The 24,359-nt window shown below is 43.3% G+C and overlaps 1 protein-coding gene across 1 annotated transcript in view; it reads right to left on the bottom strand.

Moving 5' to 3' along the window:
* The window catches only part of BARD1 (BRCA1 associated RING domain 1), a 133,058-nt gene that overhangs the window by 57,056 nt on the left and 51,643 nt on the right, over nt 1–24,359 (bottom strand). The window contains exon 5 of the mRNA XM_068246982.1: nt 4,710–4,790. Coding sequence (XP_068103083.1) covers nt 4,710–4,790 — 81 coding nt within the window. The remainder of the gene's footprint in view (nt 1–4,709; nt 4,791–24,359) is intronic.

The following is a 24,359-nucleotide window of genomic DNA, read 5'->3' as shown; positions in this document are numbered from 1 at the left end:
AGATAATGTTATCTCCTCTTCAGATGCGGATCGCAAGCTGAAGGAGCATTCCACTGAAGAAAAAAGTGCTGTGTTTAACTGTTTGAATGCTATTCCACTACAATTTTGTTTTGTGGTGTAGGTTTAAAGAGACACTGAAGCGAAAAAAAAAATATGATATAATGAATTGGTTGTGTACTATGAATAATTACTAGAAGATTAGCAGCAAAGAAAATATTCTCATACTTTTATTTTCAGGTATATAGTGTTTTTTCTAACATTGCATTATTCTATAATATGTGCAGATTACACAACACTCAGCATTCAAAATGATTCTTTCAGAGCAGTCTGTGAAGTAATGACCTCTCCTCTAGCAGAGAAAAAGTAAACAGTTCACTTACAGTTGAGATAATAAAAGTCAGATAACAGCCCTCTCCACGACTAACTTAGTCGGAGAGCTTAATGGCTTGTTTGCATAGAGATAACAACTGGAGTTTCTCAACTCTTCCTGTACTGGAAACAATTAGACTGATGTATCTGATCTTAATGTTTTATTTCTTAGCTGTACTACACATACAAATCATAATATCATCATTTTTTTTCGCTTCAGTGTCTCTTTAAGGCTGTAAGAAATCTTTTAGAGCAAAGAAGAAATGTTGAGATTCAGACCTTTTTAAGTGTGAGATAATATTTGGCGTCGCCAAACCACTAACTATAAATGAGAGAACATTTTGGTCAAAGTCAATTATATTTTCTAAAAAAAAAGTATTTCCCAAATTCTGCCAGGGTATGGATATGATAGAAAAATGCCATGATTTAGCACTAACTGTACAAAACTTTGCTAGCGGATATTATGCTCCCCTCAGTCTTTGGCGAGCGCAGAAGAAGATTTAAGCATGACTGGTTCTGCTAATTTCCAGTTATTATAGCATGTTCCTTGAGGGCTGATTTCCCCCCAAACCTCCAGAATACATAAACAGTAGTATTAAAAAGGGAAAGGTTTCTAGATATGTTGATTTTACTGTACAGACATGTGATACGTTTGTGACATGCCTGTCTTTATGTATGGATATCCTTTCCTTTACTGTATGGGATTACTGTTCACGTATATATGTTAAATGTGTATTATTCTCTGTCTAGTACTGGATGGGTTAATTTGGTTCATCACAGCAACTGGAGAAGTTGTTGTAATTGTTGCTGTATTTTCTGCCCTTGTGCAGAGTAAGAACAATGAATTGCTGTGCAATAAGTTACATTTGCTCACATTCCTTGTCCACAAAGCCACATGTTCTTCTTGTCCTTGGGTAGAAGAAAAACATGTTCTGTTTACGCGCTGGATTGGAAACATGTGGTCTTTCTGTGCTTGCGCGCAGTGAGAGCATGTTGTGATCACGCGCTAAAGTAGCAACATGTGGTCTTTCTGCGCTTGCGCAGAATAGGATCATGTTGTGATCACGCGCTGAGGCAGCAGCAGCAGCATGTGTTCTTTCTGCGCTTGTGTGGAATACAAACATGTTCTGATTAGCCACTTATGCGCTTACACGGTTATGACGATTCTGTCTGTTAAAGGCAGGGGGAAAACACTTTGACTTTGGGATCTTTCCAGATGATCAGCAGACGTGCTGTTCGTGTAGGTTCCAGTTGTTTCCCCTTCGAGGTCGCGGAGGTCCCCCGATTCTCCCTGGGTGATGTCTACAACAGCTTGGTAACGTGTTGATGCATACTTCTAATTACTCAACTATGATTCTGCAGGCTTTGATAATATTGTAACAGGATTGTAGGACTAAAACTATTCCTTTGAGTTGAATATACATGTTTTGCAGCAATTTTGTTTATTCCCATCTTTGAATGGTGAGCGAAGTTAGAGGGTTTAAAAACCCTATTTGCTTAGGCAAAACAAGACACTATAGTCGTGTGATGCATGTTTCTAAAAAACAAACAATGTGCTTGGGTTTGACCTGGCATTACGGATCATTAAAACCAGGCTTGGGGAACCCCTGTACACACACTATTCTCAGCCAAGGCAGCCGCCCTCGTTCAAGTTAGTCCTAACGAGTATATGAAACCAGATCTTTTAAAGTAACTAGCCAAATGAGCATAAATTCAGATACTACACAAGTATTACCTAAACAAACTGTATGGTAGAAGTAATAAAGAGGAACCTAGTAAACAATCTCAGTCGGCTCAAGAGGTGATAAACCTTTGTAAGGCCCAGTGCACACCAAAACCGCTAGCAGATCGTCAAAACGCTAGCGGTTTTGGGAGCAGAGAGCAGATATTTGGCCGGGTGCACACCAAGCGGATTTTGTATGCGATCCACCAGCCGCATCAGTCAGTGAAAACGCTTGGCTATTGTATTTCAATGTGTGGTGCACACCGCCGGTTTGAGGTTTTTTAGCAAACCGCAAACGCGCAGCAGGAGGCGCGTTTGCGGCTTGGCAAAAACCTCAAACCGCCGGTGTACACCATCCCATTGCAATACATTAGCCAAGCATTTTTCCAGGCGGATGCGGCCGGCGGATCGCTCCAAAAACCGCTCGGTGTGCACTGGGCCTAAGTCTGAGCTAGTTATGTTCATTCATCATAAACTGGAGGTGCATATGCAAACATCAGGCAAGACAAACCTATTATATGAACTAATTTACTGGGAATTAAGATAGCTATGATAAAGCAAATGATCCAGTCTGCATCACTGTGAATTCTTATGCAAAACAGAAATTTGCCTTAAGACAGGCGGTATTTGCAATTATTGAGTTTGGAGTGAGCATATGAGGTCTCCCACAATGCATCACTGTTGAATTTGCAAATTGTCCCATGAAAGCTATACACACACACACCTCTAGATCCCATAGAATGCAATGGTGTGTCAGGAATCGGTGGTTTTATAAACTGAGGAGTCTGAGTATTTTTGTACCGACTCCACAGCCCTGCCAAAAACATCTAGAGCCAATAAAATGAGCTACAAATCTCAGCATAGCGATGTTTGGACTAGCTGGGTTTTCTTCATTAAGGGTCAGTTTCCACTAGTCAGCATGGATGCACGCCAGCACGTGAAGTGATGTGAGTACGCATGCAGTTCGCTTAGCCGTGCAACGGCTAGGGATTTTGGTGGGTGCTGCAGAAATATGCAGCATGTGGTCCAGATTAGAAACTGCATGTGATCTGGACAGCAAGTCATCGTCCACATAGGCAGCATTTCCCTGTGCGACTCGCCTGAGGGGAAACTCTGCAGATTCAGAATTTGGGCCTAGTAGAAACAGGGCCTAACAATAGTGGCAGTGCAACCATGGCTAAGAGGTTTATCATATGATGAAGATAACGTCTTTTTACAGACACCACAAGTTCTATATGTTTTTTTCAGTGGCTTAGACGTCTCCTGAAAGAGAAAACAATTGAAGGCTTCTTAAAAAAGTTAAAAAAAGACTTGCTCGTATGCATAGTATGCTTGCTCCACTGGACTAATGGAAGCTTTCTATGCCATTACAGCATCTAGCTTACCCCATCTGCTGCTTTAAATGAGGAGACCTCGCCCTGAGAGGGACAGCCTGCCATGGTAGCTGAGGCCAGCATGCTTTCCTCCATGCTGCCTTATATGGTGTGCATATGCCATATAACTTAAAGTGGACCCAAATTAAAAAGATTTCAGAAATAAAATCTATTTTCTAAATTATAATAATAAATAGCAGCCTCTTTTCAGCTGCATGATGACAAATATAAAATATTTGACATTTATTGCAGGAACCCCTCCCTTTCATATTGCCGGGACAGAATCCGGCAAACTGGTGGAGTAGGTGGTGTCCGGCAAAGGAGGAATTGCTAATGGCTGCCACCTGTATAACCCTAGTTATGAAAAGAGAAGGGTGAAAAGTATGCTCATAGGCTTGAAGGAGTGTTTATTTATCTTTGTATGTGTCAGAGTGAGGCAACTAAATAGTTTTAATTAAACAAAAATGTTTGGTTTGGGTCCGCTTTAACTACAGAGGAGCTAACTTAAAGAGAAACTCCGACCAAGAATTGAACTTTATCCCAATCAGTAGCGGATACCCCCTTTTACATGAGAAATCTATTCCTTTTCACAAAAAGACCATCAGGGGGCGCTGTATGGCTGATATTGTGGTGAAACCCCTCCCACAAAGAAATTCTGAGTATGTACTCTTGGCAGTTTCCTGTCTGTGACCCTTGTTGCATTGTGGGAAATAGCTGTTTACAGCTGTTTCCAACTGCCAAAAAAGCATGCAGCAGCTACATCACCTGCCCACAGTAAAAATGTCACCATGTAATAAATGTCAGAATGTAAATCAGGGATTTAAAAGATTTTACAATGGGCAAACACTGACCAAATCATTTATAATTATTGTAAAAATGAAGCACTTTTTTATTACATTATTTACACTGGAGTTATTTGAGGAATGAATAAGATAACTCTCTCACTGTGTGGTGGCAAGTTTACTCTTGCCTTATTATCGCCAAAATGATCTTAGTGAATTGAGACCATTGTCCATGTGTTGAAAGCTGAATTATGTATGTGCAGAGTGTGGCTAAGAAGGTCATCGGCAGGAGAGGTATTTAGAGATTTTATCCCTCTGTTTACTACACTACCGTTTATGTACACTTTGGTTCTGAGAGGGAAAGATGAAAAAAATAACCTCATTTTAGCCTTTAAGTAAAATTTTTGGAGAGCCGCTTTAGGCAAAATACCACAATAACATTCCTAAAGCAAATACACTTACCAAAGGTGTCCATCCAGCATTGTCCTTCACATTTGGGTTGGCTCCATTCTTGAGAAGTTCAACCACCCCCTTTAGGTCACCCTGAAAACATTATAAAAAATACAAAAATGACGACACACAAATAATTCCTATAAATATTCAGCATGAATGTAGGACCTCACACTAAAGATCAACGAATGCAAAAAAAAAAAGAAAAGAAAAAAAATACATATAAAATGAAGTTTTCCCCCCCCCCCCCCAGAATGGAACGCACTATAAATTACCTTTTTCCTATGTCTCTCTCACTTACAGTCGATAGTAAAAACCTGACTGGTTTTGGAATAGTCCATCTTCTCATAGGCAGAATTTCAAAGGTGCGCACATTTCATTAGTTCAGACAAAGCTGTCTATTTTGTCATTGAGTGCCAGATGTCCATTCAGCTAAACCAATGTGATGTTTTGGGGCCACAGTGGGTCCCGAAACATCACGTTGGCTTAGCTGAATGGACATCTGGCACTTGATGAGAAAATACACAGCCTTGTCTGAACTAATGCAGTGTGCAGACCTTTGAAGTTCTGACTGTTATACCGGTCCTGCACCTCACAATCCCGCATGTTGTGCGACTCTGTACGAATTTGAATCTCCTCATAGGGGATTATCAGTCTAAATGCCAAATTAGTGTGCAGAAACGTGGGGAAGCCGGCAGGCATCTTTGTTTAGATCCTTTCAAGTGAGTGTTTTTATAAAGAATAATGGTAATGAGAATATCCCTTGATGAGATGGACTAGGACTAGTCCAAAATATGTCAGATCTGTCAGATTTTTAATACCTACTAGGAATCAGTACTGGCTCAAATCCTTTTCAATGTATTACTTATCTAATGGATGAAATACAGAGTAATGTTGCCACCTTAAAGAGACTCTGTAACATCAAAAACCTCCCCTGGGGGGTACTCGCCTCGGGTGGGGGAAGCCTCCGGATCCTAATGAGGCTTCCCACGCCGTCCTCTGTCCCACGGGGGTCTTGCTGCAGCCCTCCGAACAGTCGGCGACAGACCCGACTGTAGATTCAGTATTTACCTTTGCTGGCTCCAGCGGGGGCGCTGTGGCTGCTTTCGGCTCGGAAATAGACGGAAATACCCGATCTCCATCGGGTCCGCTCTACTGCGCAGGCGCCGGAAACTTGCGCCTGCGCAGTAGAGCAGACCCAACGGCGATCGGGTATTTCCGCCTACTTCGGAGCCGACAGCCGTAAGAGTGCCTGCGCAGGAGCCGGGAAGGTAAATATTGACGTCACCGCTGCACGGAGGGCTGCAGCGAGACCCCTGAGGGACGGAGGACGGCGTGGGAAGCCTCATTAGGATCCGGAGGCTTCCTCCACCCGAGGTGAGTACCCCCCAGGGGACGTTTTGACATTACAGTTCCTCTTTAAATGATAAACATTTTAACAGGATAGTGATGGATTACAACAGTGTCTCGTCTTGACAGCATAAATGTAAAAGAGCAGGCACATGGCAGATTACATTTAATTTATGGATGAAAATAAGGTCATACATCTTACAATGGCAGAGCACCAAATATAATAATGGAATATAGCTGGAAACATCAGACTTTGTGAAGGAAATACTGATTGATAAAAAGTTAAGCAACCATATTCAATCCCAGGCAGCAGCTAAAGCAGATAAAATTCTGGATGCACAAAATTGGAACTAAAATCACAAGATGGTAGTTCACATACAATAGAGAAGACTGTGACCATTTAGAACCGGTACAAGGAAGGGCAAACTAATTAATCACGGGGTTGGATGGTATCACTTTTCAAGAAAGAGGGGGAGGGGGGGGGGGATGGAGAGACAAATCAGAGGTGATCTGAAAAATTTGGAAAATTATTTTTTTAGCCCTAGGTCTTTACAAAGGACATGATCTATACATGGAGGGAAAAGGATTTTACCAACTGTGTAGAAAGGGACTCTTCACAGTTTCCACTACCCACCGCGTGTCCTACGAGATGTGCGGCGGCACTTCCTCTTTTGCGAGTACGCAGTCGAATCCCAGAAGCCGTGCCATTCATGGCTATGGGATTTGCTGCCACTTGCATGAAACGGACAGCAATGCCATAGCGATTCGGCCGGCGGGACCATTATTCCCTATGGCAGTTTCTCAACGCGATTTGCCAGCGGGGAAAGTCTGTGGATTCGGCAGATTTCCACGCTAGTGGAAATGGTCCGTAAGTGGTTAAAATGAGAAATTGCTTGCAACTGGGAAGCAGTTGGTGAATTCTATACTTGTATTTAAATAGCGTTTAGATGCTTTGTTGTCTTTAAAGGGATACTTAAGTTACATTAAAAAAAGCCAGATTTACTTACCTGGGGCTTCTACCAGCCCCCTGCAGTCGCCCTGTGCCGCTACTCTAGGATCCTCCGGTCCTTCGCACGGCTCAGTATCAATATCTCCCACTGAGCCTGTTGCTGGCCACTGCGCCTGCACAGCTGGGCCACGTGCGGCCTCGTTTACGCTTACATCACCGGGAGCATCCCACGCAGGCGCAGTAGAGATTTTCTTGTACTGCACATGTGCAGGACGCTCCTAGTGATGGGGGAGTGAACGAGGACGTGTGGCCAGGGCTGGCGATAGGCTCCGTCGGCGAAATCAAAACTGAGCCGCGGCAGGGGACCGGAGGATACTAGAATACCAGCGCAGGCATGGGAAGACTGCAGGGGGCGGTAAAAGCCCCAGGTAAGTAAAAGTGGCAATTTTTTTATGTGACTGAAGTTTCCTTTTAAAATGTATCCACAGCTATGACTGCTAGATGTAGGAAGATGATACCTCAATCCAGTCAGGAAAAGGTCTTGTGACGTTGAACTTTTTCAACATGGCTAACTATGTAACTATAGGCAGCTGAGGCGAGTAACCTGCAAGCCTGGAGTTCAGCTTTAAAACAGGAGATAGAATAACTATATTGGCGATGTTATGCCAGGAAACCAGATTTCATATTTTTCTTATTATTACTTCTAGCAAGAGACAGCTGGTCTTTAGCAGCGCATTAAAAATATTATTGCAACCACCATAAGGTACAGTGTTTATTATTATTATTAGAGGTACAAAAAAGGTAGAACTGTTGTACATCTGCCAGGGAACAAATATTGTCTATCTGCAAAGTCATAGGCTGTGGCACTTTACAGATGTAATAAATATGGCGCAAGGAAATGTACATTCCTTCCTAGCAGGTTTCCGTCCTAAGGTTTAGCTAGGCGGTCTCAGTAATGTTTGATGCAGGCTTCTCTGGGGTAGAATCTGCGCTATAATAACATTTGCTCTTCTGTTTTGTGGTTTATGTCAGATTCTACAGCAAAAGCTCTTAGTCTGTGCTGCGTCTTAAGAGAGGTTTGAAGAGCAAAGACAGCACTCATACACAGTGTACCGAGCTCAGAAATATTATGAACACACAAAGAATGACCCCACGAGTATATATACCAGGAAAAACTTTCAACCTCATCTCTCTGTTTTGGGTTCCTATACATGTCAGTGACCTTGTTCAATCATTTACTCAATTTCTGCCTCAGTCATTAGCAGGACAGTAAGTTCTGGAACAAAAAAAGGCATAATAAACAGCAATAAAAATTAAAGTGGACCTGAACTTTTGCACAGGACAGAATGAAAACACATAGAGGTGCACCCTGTATGTATTTAAAGAGACTCTAACAAAAATGTCATCCTTGTTTCTACTATCCTACAAGTTCCTAAACCTATTCTAATGTGCTTTGGCTTACTGCAGAACTTTCTACTATCACCGTCTCTGTTATAAATCAACTTATCTTTCCCCTGTTGGATTTGTCGCCCTGTGTCTGAAGGCTCCCAACTCTTCAGTGTTGTTGATCTGTTATGCACTCCCCCCTCCAGGCTCCCTCTATGCACACTCCCATGTGTGTTATTTATATTAGGCAGCCTCTCTGCTCTCGTCAGTGAGAGAAGAGAGCTTTACAAGCTTGATAAAATCGACCTCTGTTAGGCTGTGAAAGGAGCTGGGCTGTCACATGCTGAGGAATTACAGACACCGCAGAGCTGTCTGCAGGAAGAAACAATCAGCCTGTCAGTCTTCAGTGGATGAGAGCTGCAGGGGGAAGAAGGTAAACACACAAATGATCTCTTGAGATTCAAAAGAAAGGCTGTATACAGCCTGCTTGTGTATGAATGTATTTTCTATGTGTGGACATACTGTACATCAACCTACTTCCGGTTTTGGTGGCCATTTTGTTTGTTTATAAACTTTTTGACCACTTTTAATGCGGCGGGGAGCGGCAGAATTGTGACAGAGGGGAATAGGAGATGTCCCCTAACGCACTGGTATGTTTACTTTTGTGCGATTTTAACAATACAGATTGTCTTTAAAGAGTTAGCCTGTCTGATTCCCCCTCATCTGCGACTAAGCACAAGTTGTAATTTGATCCCTCCGCTGTCTGCCACGGCAGAGAGCTAATTGGTTAACAGGATCTTAACAATATGTCTGCTTCCCTGAAAGCAGGAAGTAGACACACCACAGATTTATTGCAGGTTTGTATCAGCTGTAACAAAGACTTTTTTTCTTTAAATGTTATTATGCTGTTGTTCATCTTTTAGAGCAGAGAGTAAGTTTTGAATTTAGGTCCGTTTTAACGGTTAAGATTGACAGGTTTTTATTTTTCTCTCACTTCCTTAGCTGATTACTTAAGAGACCAGGGAATTACCTGCATCACATGTAGGAGGATGCAATCAGGACACAGAGAGACGTAAAAACTCAGCACAAGTTTCTAATCCTTCCCATTTTAGCCAAAACTAAAGTTCTTGATGTAGACCAAACTTCTTACACATTGAAACTATCCTTTTTCTTATTCAACTATCATAAAGCTCAATGCCAGGCCAAGAGGTTTTCTTTCTGTGTAGGCACTGAGTGGAAAAGCTTGTCTTTATCTGCGACAAAGCTTCTGGTTTGCTTGAAGAACAAAACTACTAAGGCATCTCGTTAGGAGGCTGTACTCACGCTATGCGCGTAGCTGCACGTAAAAGGTATGTCCATACAACTGAATAGGTGTGTTTACATCTCTGTACTGTAATGGACCAAATTATCAAAGCACACATTCTATAGCATGTTTCTGGATAACGTGAACGTTACTATAGCAATTCTATATGCTAAGCGAAACCGTACCTGCTTGGGTTAGAGATCAGGGCAGTAACGGGGAGGGCACATTTATCTGTGTAACATCCTCTTGCACTGCATTCCATTGTCCCAACACTTCCCACTCCAAAGCCCATGTTCTGGCTTTGCAGCAGGAAGTATCAGGATGATGGAGAGTAGAGTGGAGCTTAGCAAGAGATTCTCACACAAGTAAACTAACCTTCCCCCTGCTGTAGTCGCCATCTGACACACGCTTGTGAAACATTTTACAACCACTGTATTACTTCAGTCAGTCATTAACATGGGGGTTGATTCATAGAGCTTTTCTTATTAATTATCTTACCTTACTTGTAAAGAGACCTTATGCATGAGATAAACACATACCGATAGAGGGGTATGATGCAAGTCAATTTTACCGGTACTGGCGGCAGGGGAGGATCGCCATAACTGTGGTAATGTGTGCATTGCTATGGTAACACGCATTACCACGGCAATGTGTGCACAGTGTTATGGCGCTGATCCTCTGATGTTACTACCTGTATAATTGCCATGCATTCCCTGTGCATGGTAAATTTACTGGCCTTTCATGCATCAGGCCCAAGGAGAGATAAACCATGAGCTAAGTCAGTTACCAGGCATGATGCAGGCAGAGCACAGCAAATTTACAAAAGGCAGGGAAGCTGCACCCGTTACAGTATTTGCACTGCTCATTAACTGGGTAAAGGGCACATTGCTATGGCAACACATGTTACTATTGCAATGCGTGCATTACCAGGGTAACTTTCATATCACTATTAGTGCAACAAGCACTGCTCCTCTGCCCTTAGTACTAGTAAGAATGTTTGTGCACTACTTGTGCACAGTAAATTTATCAGCATTTTGTGCATCGTGCCTATGGAATTAGTAAGGTGATAAAATTAAATTGAAAATCTTTCAGAATCAAACCCATGGGTGAGTATAAAAAGGGTATACCAGAGCAGCAGAATGATAAATGACAGGCTGTACGGCACCCTTGGCATTAGAGAGATCTGTTTCTTTAGATGTTGATCTTGTATGGACTTGTGGTAAGGTCCAAGAGTGGGCTCGCACACCAGCTTCTCAGTAGAAAAAAAAGTGTCGTTTATTGATCCATCATATGTCAAACACAAAGCATGACAATTGTTTCGGGGCCACTACGGGTCCCCTTCATCAGATAAGTGCAAACAAAACCGTTCTGTCTGCACTTACCTGATGAAGGGGACCCGTAGTGGCCCCGAAACAATTGTCATGCTTTGTGTTTGACATATGATGGATCAATAAACTACACTTTTTGCTCTACTGAGAAGCTGGTGTGCGAGCCCACTCTTGGACCTTACTATATTTATTGGATGTTGGCTTTGCATCCAGGGCTCAGCACCCGATCTTGTACGGAAAGGTGTGCCGCTCCTAATCTCACTGTTGCATTGTATGGACTTGTGTGTCATTTTGTTAAGGGACAACTCCTAGCCATTTTGCCACAACTCCAAGCTGCCTTTATTTTGAGAGGGTGACTCATGGTAGTTTGCTAGAGTTCTAGAGTTTTAAGCTGGCCATACACTGCACCACTGATCGGCACCAAGATCGACATCACCAAGAGGCACTACAGCAAAAACCAGAAAATCGGAAAGGAAGCAAATAATTTTCACACCGCTGCAAATGTTCAAACTATGGGCAGGGGTGAAGCATATGTAAACAATAGGCCATCTCTTATATTTTGCAGGGCAAAGGTTTAGTATGGTTGCAAAATTAATACTATAATGTAATTACACTATATGCCGGAGTACATGTATTACCGTATTTTTCGGACTATAAGACGCACTTTTTCTCCCCCAAATTTGGGGGTGAAAAGTGAGTGCGTCTTATAGTCCGAATGCTACATATTTTGGCCAGTGCAGCTGTCTCTTCCACCCTCCCCCAGTAATCCCTGCGGTAATTTACCAGCATGTGGAGGAGCCTGAGGATAGCGGCGAGGCTAAGAATACTGTAGCAAGTTTTAATTGCATGCCGCGATGCCCGCTGCCTATCTACTGGTGATCGGAGGGAGACAGGAAGTTGGGCAGCTGATGTAATAGCAGAGCGCTGAGGCTGTTATCAAGATCTGTATCGGGCTTACCGTAATTGCCTGCCCGCTGTTTATCTGTTGCTATGTCGGGTGAAGTGAGAGAGGAAGCCGGGCGGCTCATAGCTGGCTCGCACGCTGCTATGAGCCGGCTCGCACGCTACTAAGAGCCGCCCGGCTTTCTCTCTCACTTCACCCGACATACAGTAGCAGCAGATAGGCAGCGGGCAGGCAATTACGGTAAGCCCGATACAGATCTTGATAACAGCCTCAGCGCTCTGCTATTACATCAGCTGCCCAACTTCCTGTCTCCCTCCGATCACCATTATAGCAGTAGATAGGCAGCGGGCATCGCGGAATGCAATGAAAACTTGCTACAGTACTCTCAGCCTCGCCGCTATCCTCAGGCTCCCGTGCCCGGACGTACAAGGAAGTGGAGGGCGGAGCTGCATGGCGGAGGTGAACAGCGGTGCCACGGCTACAGTTGAATACCTCTCTCGTGGCTGCCGCTAATGGCTCTCCAAGCCTCTATACGTGATCTGAGGGGCTTCTATTTGGTCCCCTGCTGCTGTTGCCAAACGCACCTTCCTCCTGGATAAAAGTTAACAGACACTAGCTGGGGTGCCCACCTCTTCATAACCCTGCCTGGTGGCTGCAATTGAATGGCCAGGTGAAGACCTATAATTACTATAAGGACACAAAATGGATGTGAGTACTGTTAAGAATGCTGATTGTTTGTGCTAGCTGTGCACTGGCTGTTTTTGAAATGCTGTCTTTGCAAGCTTTTTGGTCTTGTGATCGATTTCCATAGGTTGTAGTCCTAGGTGCAGGCCACTGGAGTGTTGTTCTTCAATGGGGTACTCCACATTGCAGTTATATTGCAACACAAACCTCCTGTTCTAGCTTCAATGAGGGTATAACAACTGTAACTGGGAGAAGGAAATTATTGGGGGGTCAAAAGAATAACAGAATTCCTAAGACTGCTTGGGTGGGGGGAGCTCCACAAGATGCTCCTGCACCATAGATGCTCCTAGTTTTATATTTTTTCACTGATTTTTGGGTTTTAAATCTAGGTGCGTCTTATGGTCCGGAGCGTCTTCTAGTCCGAAAAATACGGTAATTCAGTTATCCTTAACCACCCTGGCGTTCTATTAAGATCGCCAGGGCGGCTGCGGGAGGGTTTTTTTTAAATTAAAAAAAACTATTTCATGCAGCCAACTGAAAGTTGGCTGCATGAAAGCCCACTAGATGGCGCTCCGGAGGCGTTCTTCCGATCGCCTCCGGCAGCCAGAAGTAACACGGAAGGCCACAATGAGCAGCCTTCCGTGTTTGGCTTCTCCTGTCGCCATGGCGACGAGCGGAGTGACGTCATGGACGTCAGCCGCCTCCGATCCAGCCCTTAGCGCTGGCCGGAACTATTTGTTCCGGCTGCGCAGGGCTCAGGCGGCTGGGGGGACCCTCTTTCGCCGCTGCTCGCGGCGGATCGCCGCAGAGCGGCGGCGATCGGGCAGCACACGCGGCTGGCAAAGTGCCGGCTGCGTGTGCTGCTCTTTATTTGAGCAAAATCGGCCCAGCAGGGCCTGAGCGGCAGCCATCGGCGGTGATGGACGAGCTGAGCTCGTCCATACCGCTAAGATGGTTAAAGAGGAACTGTCGTGAAAAGCTTAAAATTCGAAACACATACAAATAAGAAGTAAATTTCTCCCAGAGTAAAATGAGCCATAGAGTACTTTTCTCCTATGTTGCTGTCACTTACAGTAGGTAGCAGAAATATGACATTACTGACAGATTTTGGACCAGCCCATCTTCTCATAGGGGGGTTCTCAGGGTTTTCTATATTTTTAAAAGCACTTAGTGAATGGCAGTTGCTCCATCCAACTGCCAAAATTGTGTGTGTGTGTGTGTGTGTGTGTGTGTGTGTGTGTGTGTGTGTGTGTGTGTGTGTGTGTGTGTGTGTGTGTGTGTGTGTGTGTGTGTGTGTGTGTGTGTGTGTGTGTGTGTGTACGCAATTTGGTATACAGATCCCTGACTACCTGGGATGATATGTTCTGGGGGTCTCGCGTCCCCCCTGCACACCTGGGCTGAGCTACAAAAAGCCAATCAGATTCCACCCATTCAAGTGAATGGAAAAGGCTGCCATTCTCACAGTAATTGAGCCAGAGTCCCCACACTTGGCACAGTTGGTCACTTGGTGACCGAGGTTACAAATCCAGGAAAAGTGGGCAGAGCATAAAACAGCCAATCAAATTTCAGCCATTAATTTTAAATGGGAAAATGTAAACTGCAGCAGCCATTCTTACACTGTTAATCGCAGGGTTTTCAAACTTGGCACACTTGGTCACTGGGTGAATGAGATTAATATTCAGGAAAGTGGGTGGAGCCTAAAAAAGCTAATCAAAAGTCACCTATTGATTTTCAAGGGGAATATTAAAACTGCTGCCATTCTTACACTGTTAAGGGCAGAGGCTTGATACTTGCTACACTCGGTCGTTGGGTGACTGGGGTCCAAATTCACTAAAGGGGCGGGGCCACAAACAGCCAATCAGACTTTCTTGGTGGATAAACTGCTTCCAGTCACACATTTTCAATGCCAGGAAACTGAAAGCTCTCAAACTTGGTCATTGAGTGACTGTGTGTCAAGGTTACAAAAAGTGGGTGGAGCCAGAAATAAAGTTCACTAGGAAAATATAAACTGCAGCCATTCTTACACTGTTACTAGCAGGGTTCTCAAACTTTGCACAGTTGGTCACTGGGTGAATGGGATGAATATTCAAGAGAGTGGGTGAAGCCTACAACAGCCAATTAAAATTCACCTGTTGATTTTAAAAAGGGAATATTTACATTGCTGCCATTCTTACACTGTTAATAGCAGATGCTTCAAACCTGGTACTGTTAGTCACTGGGTGACTGGGGCTCAAATTCAGAAAGGGGGCGGAGCCACAAACAGCCAATAAGATTTGTTTAATTTCAATGGGAATATACAAATTATTGATACCAAAAGCCCAAAGCTCATAAACTTGGTCATTGAGTGACTATGTCAAGGTTAGAAAAAGAGGGCAGAGCAAACAACTACATTTTTTTTCCAGGGGAAAATCTAAACTGCAGCCATTCCTACACTATTAATGGCAGGGTTCCCAAACTTGACACAGTGGGCCACTGGGTGACTGGGATTAATATTCAGAAATGTGGGTGGAGCCAACAGCCAATCAAATTTCACCTATTGATTTTCAAGGGGAATATTTACATTGCTACCATTCTTACACTGTTAATGGCAGAGGCCTCTTACCTGATAGGTGACTGGGGTCCAAATTCACTAAAGGGGGTGGAGCCACAAACAGCCAATCAGATTTGTTACATTGCTTTCAGCCATTCTGTTATTGGCAGGGTTCACAAACGTGACACAGTTGGTCAATAGATGACTGGGATTAATATTCAGGAAAGTGGGTGGAACCTACAACAGGCAATAAAAATTCATCTATTGATTTTTAAGGGAAAAATTGAAACTGCTGCCACTCTTAAACTAATAATGGCAGAAGCCTCAAACCGGCTACAGTCGGTCATGAAGTGGCTGGGGTTCAAATCCACTAAAGGGGTGGAGCCACAAACAGCCAATCAGACTACTTTACTGGATAAACTACTTCCATTCACACAATTTTGATGGCAGAAACCCAAAAGCTTAAAACTTGGTGACTGGGATTAATATTCAGAAAAGTGGGTGGAGCCTAAAAAGAAAATCAAAATTCACCTGTTGATTTTCAAGGGGGATATTTAAATTGCTGCCATTCTTGCACTGTTAATGGCACAAGCCTCAAACCTGGTAAAGTTGGTCATTGGGTCACTGGGGTTCAAATTCAGAAAAGGGGTGGAGCTACAAACAGCCAATCAGATTTGTTTCATCTCACTGGTAAATTATAAATTATTGATGCCAAGGACCCCAGAGCTCACAAACTTGGCCATTGAGTGACTGTGTGTCAAGGTTACAAAAAGTGGGCGGAGTCAAAACCACATTTCACAAGGAAAATATAGACTGCAGCCATTCTTACACTGTGAATGGCAGGGTTCTCAAACTTTGCCCAGATGGTCACTGGGTGACTGAGATTAATATTATGGGAAGTGGGTGGATCCTATATTAGCCAATCAAAATTCACCTGTTGATTTTCAAGGGAAATATTTGAATTGTTTCCATTTTTGCTCTGTTAATAACAGATGCCTCAAACCTGCTACAGTTGGTCATTGGGTGACTGGGGTTCAAATGCTGGAGAGGGGCAGAGCCACAAACAGCCAATCTGATTTGTTTAATTTCTATGGGAATATACAAATTATTGATGGCAAAGACCCCAAAGCTCACAAACTTGGTCATTGAGTATTTGTGTGTTAGGGTTAGAAAAAGTGTTCGGTGCTAACACCAGCCAAATACATACCCGGGCAATGCTGATTCATCAGCTATTATTCATAAAAGTGGATGGAGCCTACAAAAGCCAATAAAAATTCATCTATTGATTTTCAAGGGGAATATTTCATTACTGCCATTCTTGCACTGTTAATGGCACGAGCCCCAAACTGGGTACAGTTATTTATTGGGTGACTGGGGTTCACATTCAGAAAAGGGGTGGAGACACAAACAGCCCATCAGATTTGTTTCATTTCAATGCAAATTATTGATGCCAAAGACTGCAAAGCTCACAAATTTGGTCATTGAGTAATTAAGTAATTGTCTGTTACTGTTAGAAAAAGTGGGCAAAGCCAACACCAGCCAAATACATACCCAGGCAATGCAGGGTCATCAGTGGGCGGAGACAAATACAAATTTCACTGGGAAAACTGTAAACTGCAGCCATTCTTACACTGTTAACGATAGGGTTCTCAAACTTTGCACAGTTGGTCACTGGGTGACTGGGATTAATATTCATAAAAGAGGGTGGAGCCTACAAAAGCCAATCCAAATTCATTTATTGCTTTTCAAGGGGAAAGTTCAATTGCTGCCATTCTTGCACTGTTAAGGACACAAGCTTAAAACCTGGTACAGTTGGTCATTGGGTGACTGGGGTTCAAATTCAGAAAAGAGGGTGGAGCCACAGCCAGATTTGTTTCATTTCAATGCAAATTATTGATGCCAAACAATGCAAAGCTCACAAACTAGGTCATTGAGTCATTGTGTGTTAGGGTTAGAAAAGTGGGCCGAGCCAACACCAGCCAAATACATACCCGGGCAACGCCGGGCAATCAGGTAGTGTCTTTATACAGAATAAAGGCCATGCTGAGAATCCCCTATGGAGAGATTAACTAGTCCAAAACCTGTTGGTAATGTCAGATTTCTACTACTTACTGTAAGTGACAGCAACATAGGAGAAAAGTAATTTATGGCTCATTTTACTCTAGGAGAAATGTACTTCTTATTTGTATGTGTTTTAATTTTTAAGATTTTAGTGACAGTTCTTCATTAAAGTTAAAATTGGGCTGCAAGGGGGGTGTTCGTTATAAAGGTCAACTTATTTTTGGGCTGTAACGTTAAATAGAACAGAATAATAGAATTGGTTACTTTTATTAGCTTGCCTTTTTCGTATGCTATTTTACTCTCTTTCTTAGCATCAGCAATGAGAAGATTAGAAAAGGAAATATCTAAACTTCTGGAAATCAGACTGGAAAAAGGCAGCGTGGAAAGAAACGCTCTTGTGGGCCAGGTTATCAACTTTCATTCATCTTTCCCGCACAGTTATTGTCAGGCACACAATGCTTGCAGATAGCTTAATTGCGGCAGCTTACATTTTTTTTTTGCTTTCTCCTGGAGACTTCCACTAGCTCCAGACCAATTTTCTTACCAATGGAGCATTTCCTGGAAAAAGCATGATAATCAAGCGCGGCTCCCATCGCCTTCCAAGAGATTAAATTAACTCAAATCAGACGCCAAAAATGGAACTAATAAGCATTCAAGAATGGTCATAAAACGTGGTAACGATTGCTGCACATAAAAGAATTTTAGCTCTGACAGCTGGGAATAACTGCGGCTTTAAAGCTCTGCCATAAAAACTTCAGTGAAGATTCTCTTTTTTTAACCCATGTTGAAGTAGGCAAGCCAAAAATGCTTATCTACAGCCCATTAAAGTGTGTTCTTTAAGTGTACCGCTAAGGATACACCATTAGATGCATGCTCAGTCAGGTGAATGATCACTATCTCCTTGGCATGAACTGGTATTCTGGATCACTGCCATGCACCACTCGACATTTATCAGAATATAGCAGAAATCGTATTGACTACTGATCACAATGTTGCCACAGCTAGGTTTGTACCGTCTGACTGATGCAATATCAAACTTTGTGACTGTACAACACACACTGCTTACTATCACCCTGGATCAAGAAGAGACTTTGCATTCCTCATTGATTATCAATCACGTATCAATTGAACACTGGTCAGGAGTTCTCAAGTTTTTAATAGGTTTTCACTCACAATCAAATGTCTAGTCTATTAAAACATCTACTGTAACAGTTTAGGCCTACCTTAAAGAGACTCCGTAACAAAAATTGCATCCTGTTTTTTATCATCCTACAAGTTCCAAAAGCTATTCTAATGTGTTCTGGCTTACTGCAGCACTTTCTGCTATCACAGTCTCTGTAATAAATCAATGTATCTTTCCCCTGTCAGACTTGTCGGCCTGTGTCTGGAAGACTGCCAAGTTCTTCAGTGTTGTGGTTCTGCTATGAACTCCCCCTTCCAGGCCCCTCTATGCACACTGCCTGTGTATTATTTAGATTAGGGCAGCTTCTCTCTTCTCTCTTATCTTTTACAAGCTGGATAAATCATCCTCTGAGCTGGCATACTGAGGAATTACAGGCAAAGGCAAAGCTGTTTGCAGGAAGAAACGAGCAGCCTGAAACTTCAGTGCATGAGAACTGCAGAGGGAAAGAAACACACAAGTGATCTCTTGAGATTCAAAAGGAAGGGTGTATACAGCCTGCTTGTGTATGGATGTATTTTCTATGTGTGGACATACTGTACATCAACCTACTTCCTGTTTTGGTGGCCATTTTGTTTGTTTACAAACAAACTTTTTAAAACTGTTTTTAACCACTTTTAATGCGGCGAGGAGCAGCGAAATTGTGACAGAGGGTAATAGGAGATGTCCCCTTACGCACTGGTATGTTTACTTTTGTGCGATTTTAACAATACAGATTCTCTTTAACTGAAAATAATTAAATGTCCAACATTAGGGATTTTTTTGCCTACCCTTCTTCCTTTTCTCCAAACTTCCACCATAAAAACAGACCTCACATCTCAACCTTCCCACCCACCAGAATGGCTTTAACTTAAAGGCCAACATAACTCCTCATCCAAGTAAATTATTATTGTTATAGCGCCCACATCTTCTGTAGAGCTGCACAAAGTGCAAAAACATACAATAATGGGAAGCAAAGTTTGAAAAACATCACCAATACTGATAGATGTTGATTTGATAAAATGCACAGGAACAGGAAAACACAAGGGAGAGCCCTTGCAAGCTCACAACCTAGAGCAGGGTAGTGGGGTGGAGACACTGGAGAGTAGTTGCGGCGACAATTGTAGCCCGTGAGTATGGGCCACAAGGATGAAGGAATAGGAGAGCGGGGGGATAAGATAAAAAAGGGAATAGTGTTCAGAGCACAGGTGCTGAGGTGAGCTTTGGAGATTAGTAAAATAAGATACTGTTCACTCTACTCCTCTCCATACTAGCCTAGTCTCTAAATGTCTCGAACTCTCTGGGGTACTTATCCCTCACAAAGAGAGCAACAAAAAGGGAGGCTCCCCCAACACGCTTTCTACAATACTACATCACCAAACCTCAGTCATGCTACCTACAATAGGACTGAATGTGAGGGCAGGTGAATGTGTGGGAAGCAATATCCTCTTCCAACAAGGGAGCTATGTGAGGGTGAGGGAGTGTCCAGGTCTCATGATTCCCTTCAAGAAGTCATCATAAAAGACTGACTAATGGCAATGATATGGCGCCCAAAAGTCTCCATGGCGGGATCAGGCTTGTCATTGGGGCCAAAAACTGCACTCCCTGCTGCAGTACAGTCATTAGCCCCAATGATGAGCCTGGTCCCGCTCTAGAGACCTTTGGGTCCTATTACAAAGGCAACAGCGAGCAGTGAGGAGCTGTGATTGCCAGTCTGCCCCCCCCCCCGCCCCAGATTGTTTGATGGGAAGGAAGAAGACGGCACAGGAGGACCCGGTATGGAGAGAGAGGATAGGATCAACCGGGATTACATCAGCGAGTTCCTGAACCCCTTCTGCATATCCTGCCACTCACACACACCTCCTTTGTATGGAAACTCTGGATTAGACGCACAACAAGAACTGTTGGGAGAGTTTCACCGGGTTGCATTGTTGACTGACTATTACTTGAGCAGCGCAGCTGCAGCAAAAACCCGGGGGACATAGGTAAGCAGAAAGAGATCAGGGGAAACCAGAATACATGGGGACGACACATGCAACAGATGACACAGGGAGACTGAAAACACATGGGACAGTGTAGTAGGTGTAGTAGATAGGGAGTAGCATTAAGACTATAAGACTCACAGACTTTTCCCCCCACTTTTGTTTGTTTTATAGTCCAGAAAATACTGTATGTAGAGGGAAGCCTCAGGATGGTCCAGAGGCTTTCCTCTAGGTGTGTAAGCATGTACATTTTGAAGGTTTGCTTCAAAGTGTAACTGAACTGAACAAAAAGTTAAAAGTTAAATACCTCAGCAGTGCAAAGCCTTTGGGTAGTCCAGAGGCTTCCTGGGTCCTTCTGCTGCCCACCGCTCCGGTGTAGGGTCCATCTGAACATAGGTTTGCCTAAAAGTTACCTGTAGTGTTCCTCTCTATTTGTCTCAATAGTTTAAAATTCTGCTCAAGGCAGGGAGTTAAACGGTTTCCACCCTGTTAAAACACAGACTGCTTTGCTGTGTTTAGTGCAATGACATATGAATTCTGCATACATGAGGAATCCTATCAAATCCACAGGCATGCTGGGAAGGTGTTCAGGTGGTTAGGAGTAATAATGCCCATCTCACAAAAACAGCATAAAAGCATGCTCTTACAGTGAAATATGGGACCTATCTATAAGGCTGTATTAAAGCTTTTTGGCAGAACATGCTATTTCTGTAGAAAAATGGGAAATTTTCAGATCACGTGCTTATAAAAGTTCTAATCAGATGAAGTGTTTATTACTTTTATAAAGTATTGGCACTTTATGCATTCTTCTTCATAATCAGCAATTTCTGAGCCAAGTGACATATTTATAAACAGCCAATCAGCCAGATTGCCACTTTGTAATTGCCAAATAGCATTCAGCACTTTGAAAGTGAGGAATGCTAAAGGCTATAATGAAGGACGGTGAATTTGAGTGGCCAAGATATCCCTTTGCTTCTCCGGCATGAGGGGAGCAGAGGGTGCAGCGATTCCAATTCGTTACTCCATTAAAGTAAATGTAAGTTCTGAAAGAACAGGTGAGTAAAGTAGTGATAACCTCTATAATATCAAAGCACCCTTTTATACCATATTTTCAGACTGCAAGTTGCACTCTCCCCCAAAAGTCAGTGTGTCTTATAGTCCAAATACAGGGAGTCCCCGACTTACTAACACATGCTGATACGAACCACCATGATATAATGAACTCCCTGTATTGTCCGTCCTTATGTGCTCGTTTGTCTTCCATGTTCTACCCCGCTCCCCCCGAGCAGTGTGTATAGGGCAGCAGAAGCCAATCACGTCTCACCTGACCAGAGGGCACTCGCGGGGATCAGTAGCTTCTCCTCTCCCTTACTGTTCCCCTAGTGCTGGTCGAGTGTAGTGACTTGACCAGGAAAAGCAGGCCCTAGAAGAACACTGAGGGAAAGGAGAAGCTGCCGATCACGCTTGGGTCAGGTAATACATGCGATTGGCCTCTGCTGCTCTGTACACTCTGCATAGGGGGGGGGGGGGGAATTAAGTAGGGCATGGGAGACAAAGGAGGACACAGTCGAGCACAAGGGAGGCCACAGGGACAAAATGGGTAAAGGGGGGGGGGGGGGGGAAGCACGCAGGAGACAAAAGAGGACAGAAATAGGGAGGAGGAAAAAGGGGACCTTTCCAGCTTCTGATTATTGATACTTTGTCTGCACTGAATCCCCTAGAATCAACTAGGTCTCTTTTCGGGATAGTGCCTGTCTGTCTTCTTGTGGATTCTACACATATGCTGCTCCTTCCTCCATACACAGAGCACATGCACAGAGATTGCCCACATATTGCAGTAAAAGAGAGACTGATTCACTACCACTCACATGAATGATTCTAAACAACATAGCAAGAGTGCACTACCATCTTCCTTTTCTATTTTAATGGTACCAACAAATACGTCCAGGCCATCTAAGAATATCTGGGTAGAGTAGAACAATGCTTCATTATTTTGAAACTTATCTTACTTTGTTTTTCTTCATGATATATTAACAGCATGCTTGTATACATAGGACATTGGCCTCAATTCACTAAGATCATGCTGGAGATAATAAGGCAAGAGAAAACTTACCATCACACAGTGAGAGAGTTATCTTATCTCTTCATTCCTTACGTTACCTCCTCTGTAGTTAATTTACCTCCTCTGTAGTTAATTTACCTCTCCTGTAGTTAATGTACCTCCTCTGTAGTTATTTTCACACGCAGTTAATTAACAGCCTGCCTTTAACTCTGGAGTTATTTTAAGGATTGGAGAGTTAACTTAAAGACAGAAGAGTTAACTTTAGGTTTGCCTGAGGTAAAATGCTTCCTGAATACTACATGCCTTATCACCATGGTAACAACTCTAGAAACGTTATTAAAGACAGGAGATAGCTTAGTGAATTGAGGCCTATGTCATTTTTTATTGGATTTCAGGAGGTGTGCATCAGTTTTTCAATGAGCTGTTACGCTAGGTACACACCATACAATTTTCCGGCAGATTTACCTTCCAAATCGATTATTTCCAACATAGCCAATCTGAATTTTGATCAATTTTCGTTTTTCCAATAGTTTCTAATTCACGTTTATAAAATTCGATTGGAAAAACTATCGAAAAATTGTTTGGAATAAAAAACAATCGAAATTCAGATTGGACATGTTGGAAATAATCGATCTGTCAGGTAAATCTGCCACAAAATTGTATAGTGTGTACCTAGCATTAGGGTATCTGTCCATGTCTGTATGTTCTCACCATATGCTGAGTTGCAGTTTTAAACATCCCTTCAGTGCCTAATACATATAATAATGGCTAGAACGGCATATGGTCCTTTTTGAAAGCTCCTGTTTGATAAATCCCATTTGCTGGGGGAAAAATGTTGGGATGACAGCACAGCAATGAAACTCCCACTCTTAGCTTGATCTGTGATGTGTAAGGGATTTTAGCTGTATAGATAGATATACTGTATACTAAATATAGAATTATCATCAGTCATCTATCTGTATCACACCATTGTATAAAAATACATGGAAAGCTCACAGTGGCAGAGAGGGGGCAGTCTGGAGCAGCACATTCCACTGTGCATCTACCTCTTACCGCTGCTGCTCTGCTTTCTCCTACACATTAATGTGCCATACAGAGAGCATTACAGCAAAGTACGGCCTGCAGCATTTTAACCACCCTGGCGTTCTGATTAAATCGCCAGGGTGGCTGCGGGAGGGTTTTTTTTAAAATTAAAAAAAAAATATTTCATGCAGCCAACTGAAAGTTGGCTGCATGAAAGCCCACTAGAGGGCGCTCCGGAGGCGTTCTTCCGATCGCCTCCGGCGCCCAGAATAAACAAGGAAGGCCGCAATGAGCGGCCTTCCTTGTTTTGCTTACATCGTCGCCATAGCAACGAGCGGAGTGACGTCATCGACGTCAGCCGACGTCCTGACGTCAGCCGCCTCCGATCCAGCCCTTAGTGCTGGCCGGAACTTTTTGTTCCGGCTACGCTGGGCTCAGGCGGCTGGGGGGACCCTCTTTCGCCGCTGCTCGCGGCGGATCGCCGCCGCCGCAGAGCGGCGGCGATCATGCAGCACACGCGGCTGGCAAAGTGCCGGCTGCGTGTGCTGCTTTTTATTTGACGAAAATCGGCCCAGCAGGGCCTGAGCGGCAGCCTCTGGCGGTGTTGGACGAGCTGAGCTCGTCCAGACCGCTCAGCAGGTTAACACAGTGGATGCAAGGTCTGATTCACATAAAATGAATGGAGCTGCACTGCTAACCTTTATGGCCATCGGTGGCAGTATTAGTGTGAACTGACCCTTATAGGGCAATTCCAATACAAATGTGTTGATTTAAGCATGTTATAATGTTGAAATTTAATTTTTTCATTTAGCTTGTACAGGTTAAACACTTCAGCCTTCAGTGTTTTTCACCTTATGCATCAGAGCAATTTTCACCTCCCATGCATTCACCAATAACTTTATCACTACCTATCACTATTAAATTATCTATATCTAGTTTTT

Source organism: Hyperolius riggenbachi, chromosome 7 (assembly GCF_040937935.1).
Source record: "Hyperolius riggenbachi isolate aHypRig1 chromosome 7, aHypRig1.pri, whole genome shotgun sequence".
Taxonomy (NCBI): Eukaryota; Metazoa; Chordata; class Amphibia; order Anura; family Hyperoliidae; genus Hyperolius; species Hyperolius riggenbachi.
This window is presented reverse-complemented; position numbering and strand designations above follow the sequence as displayed.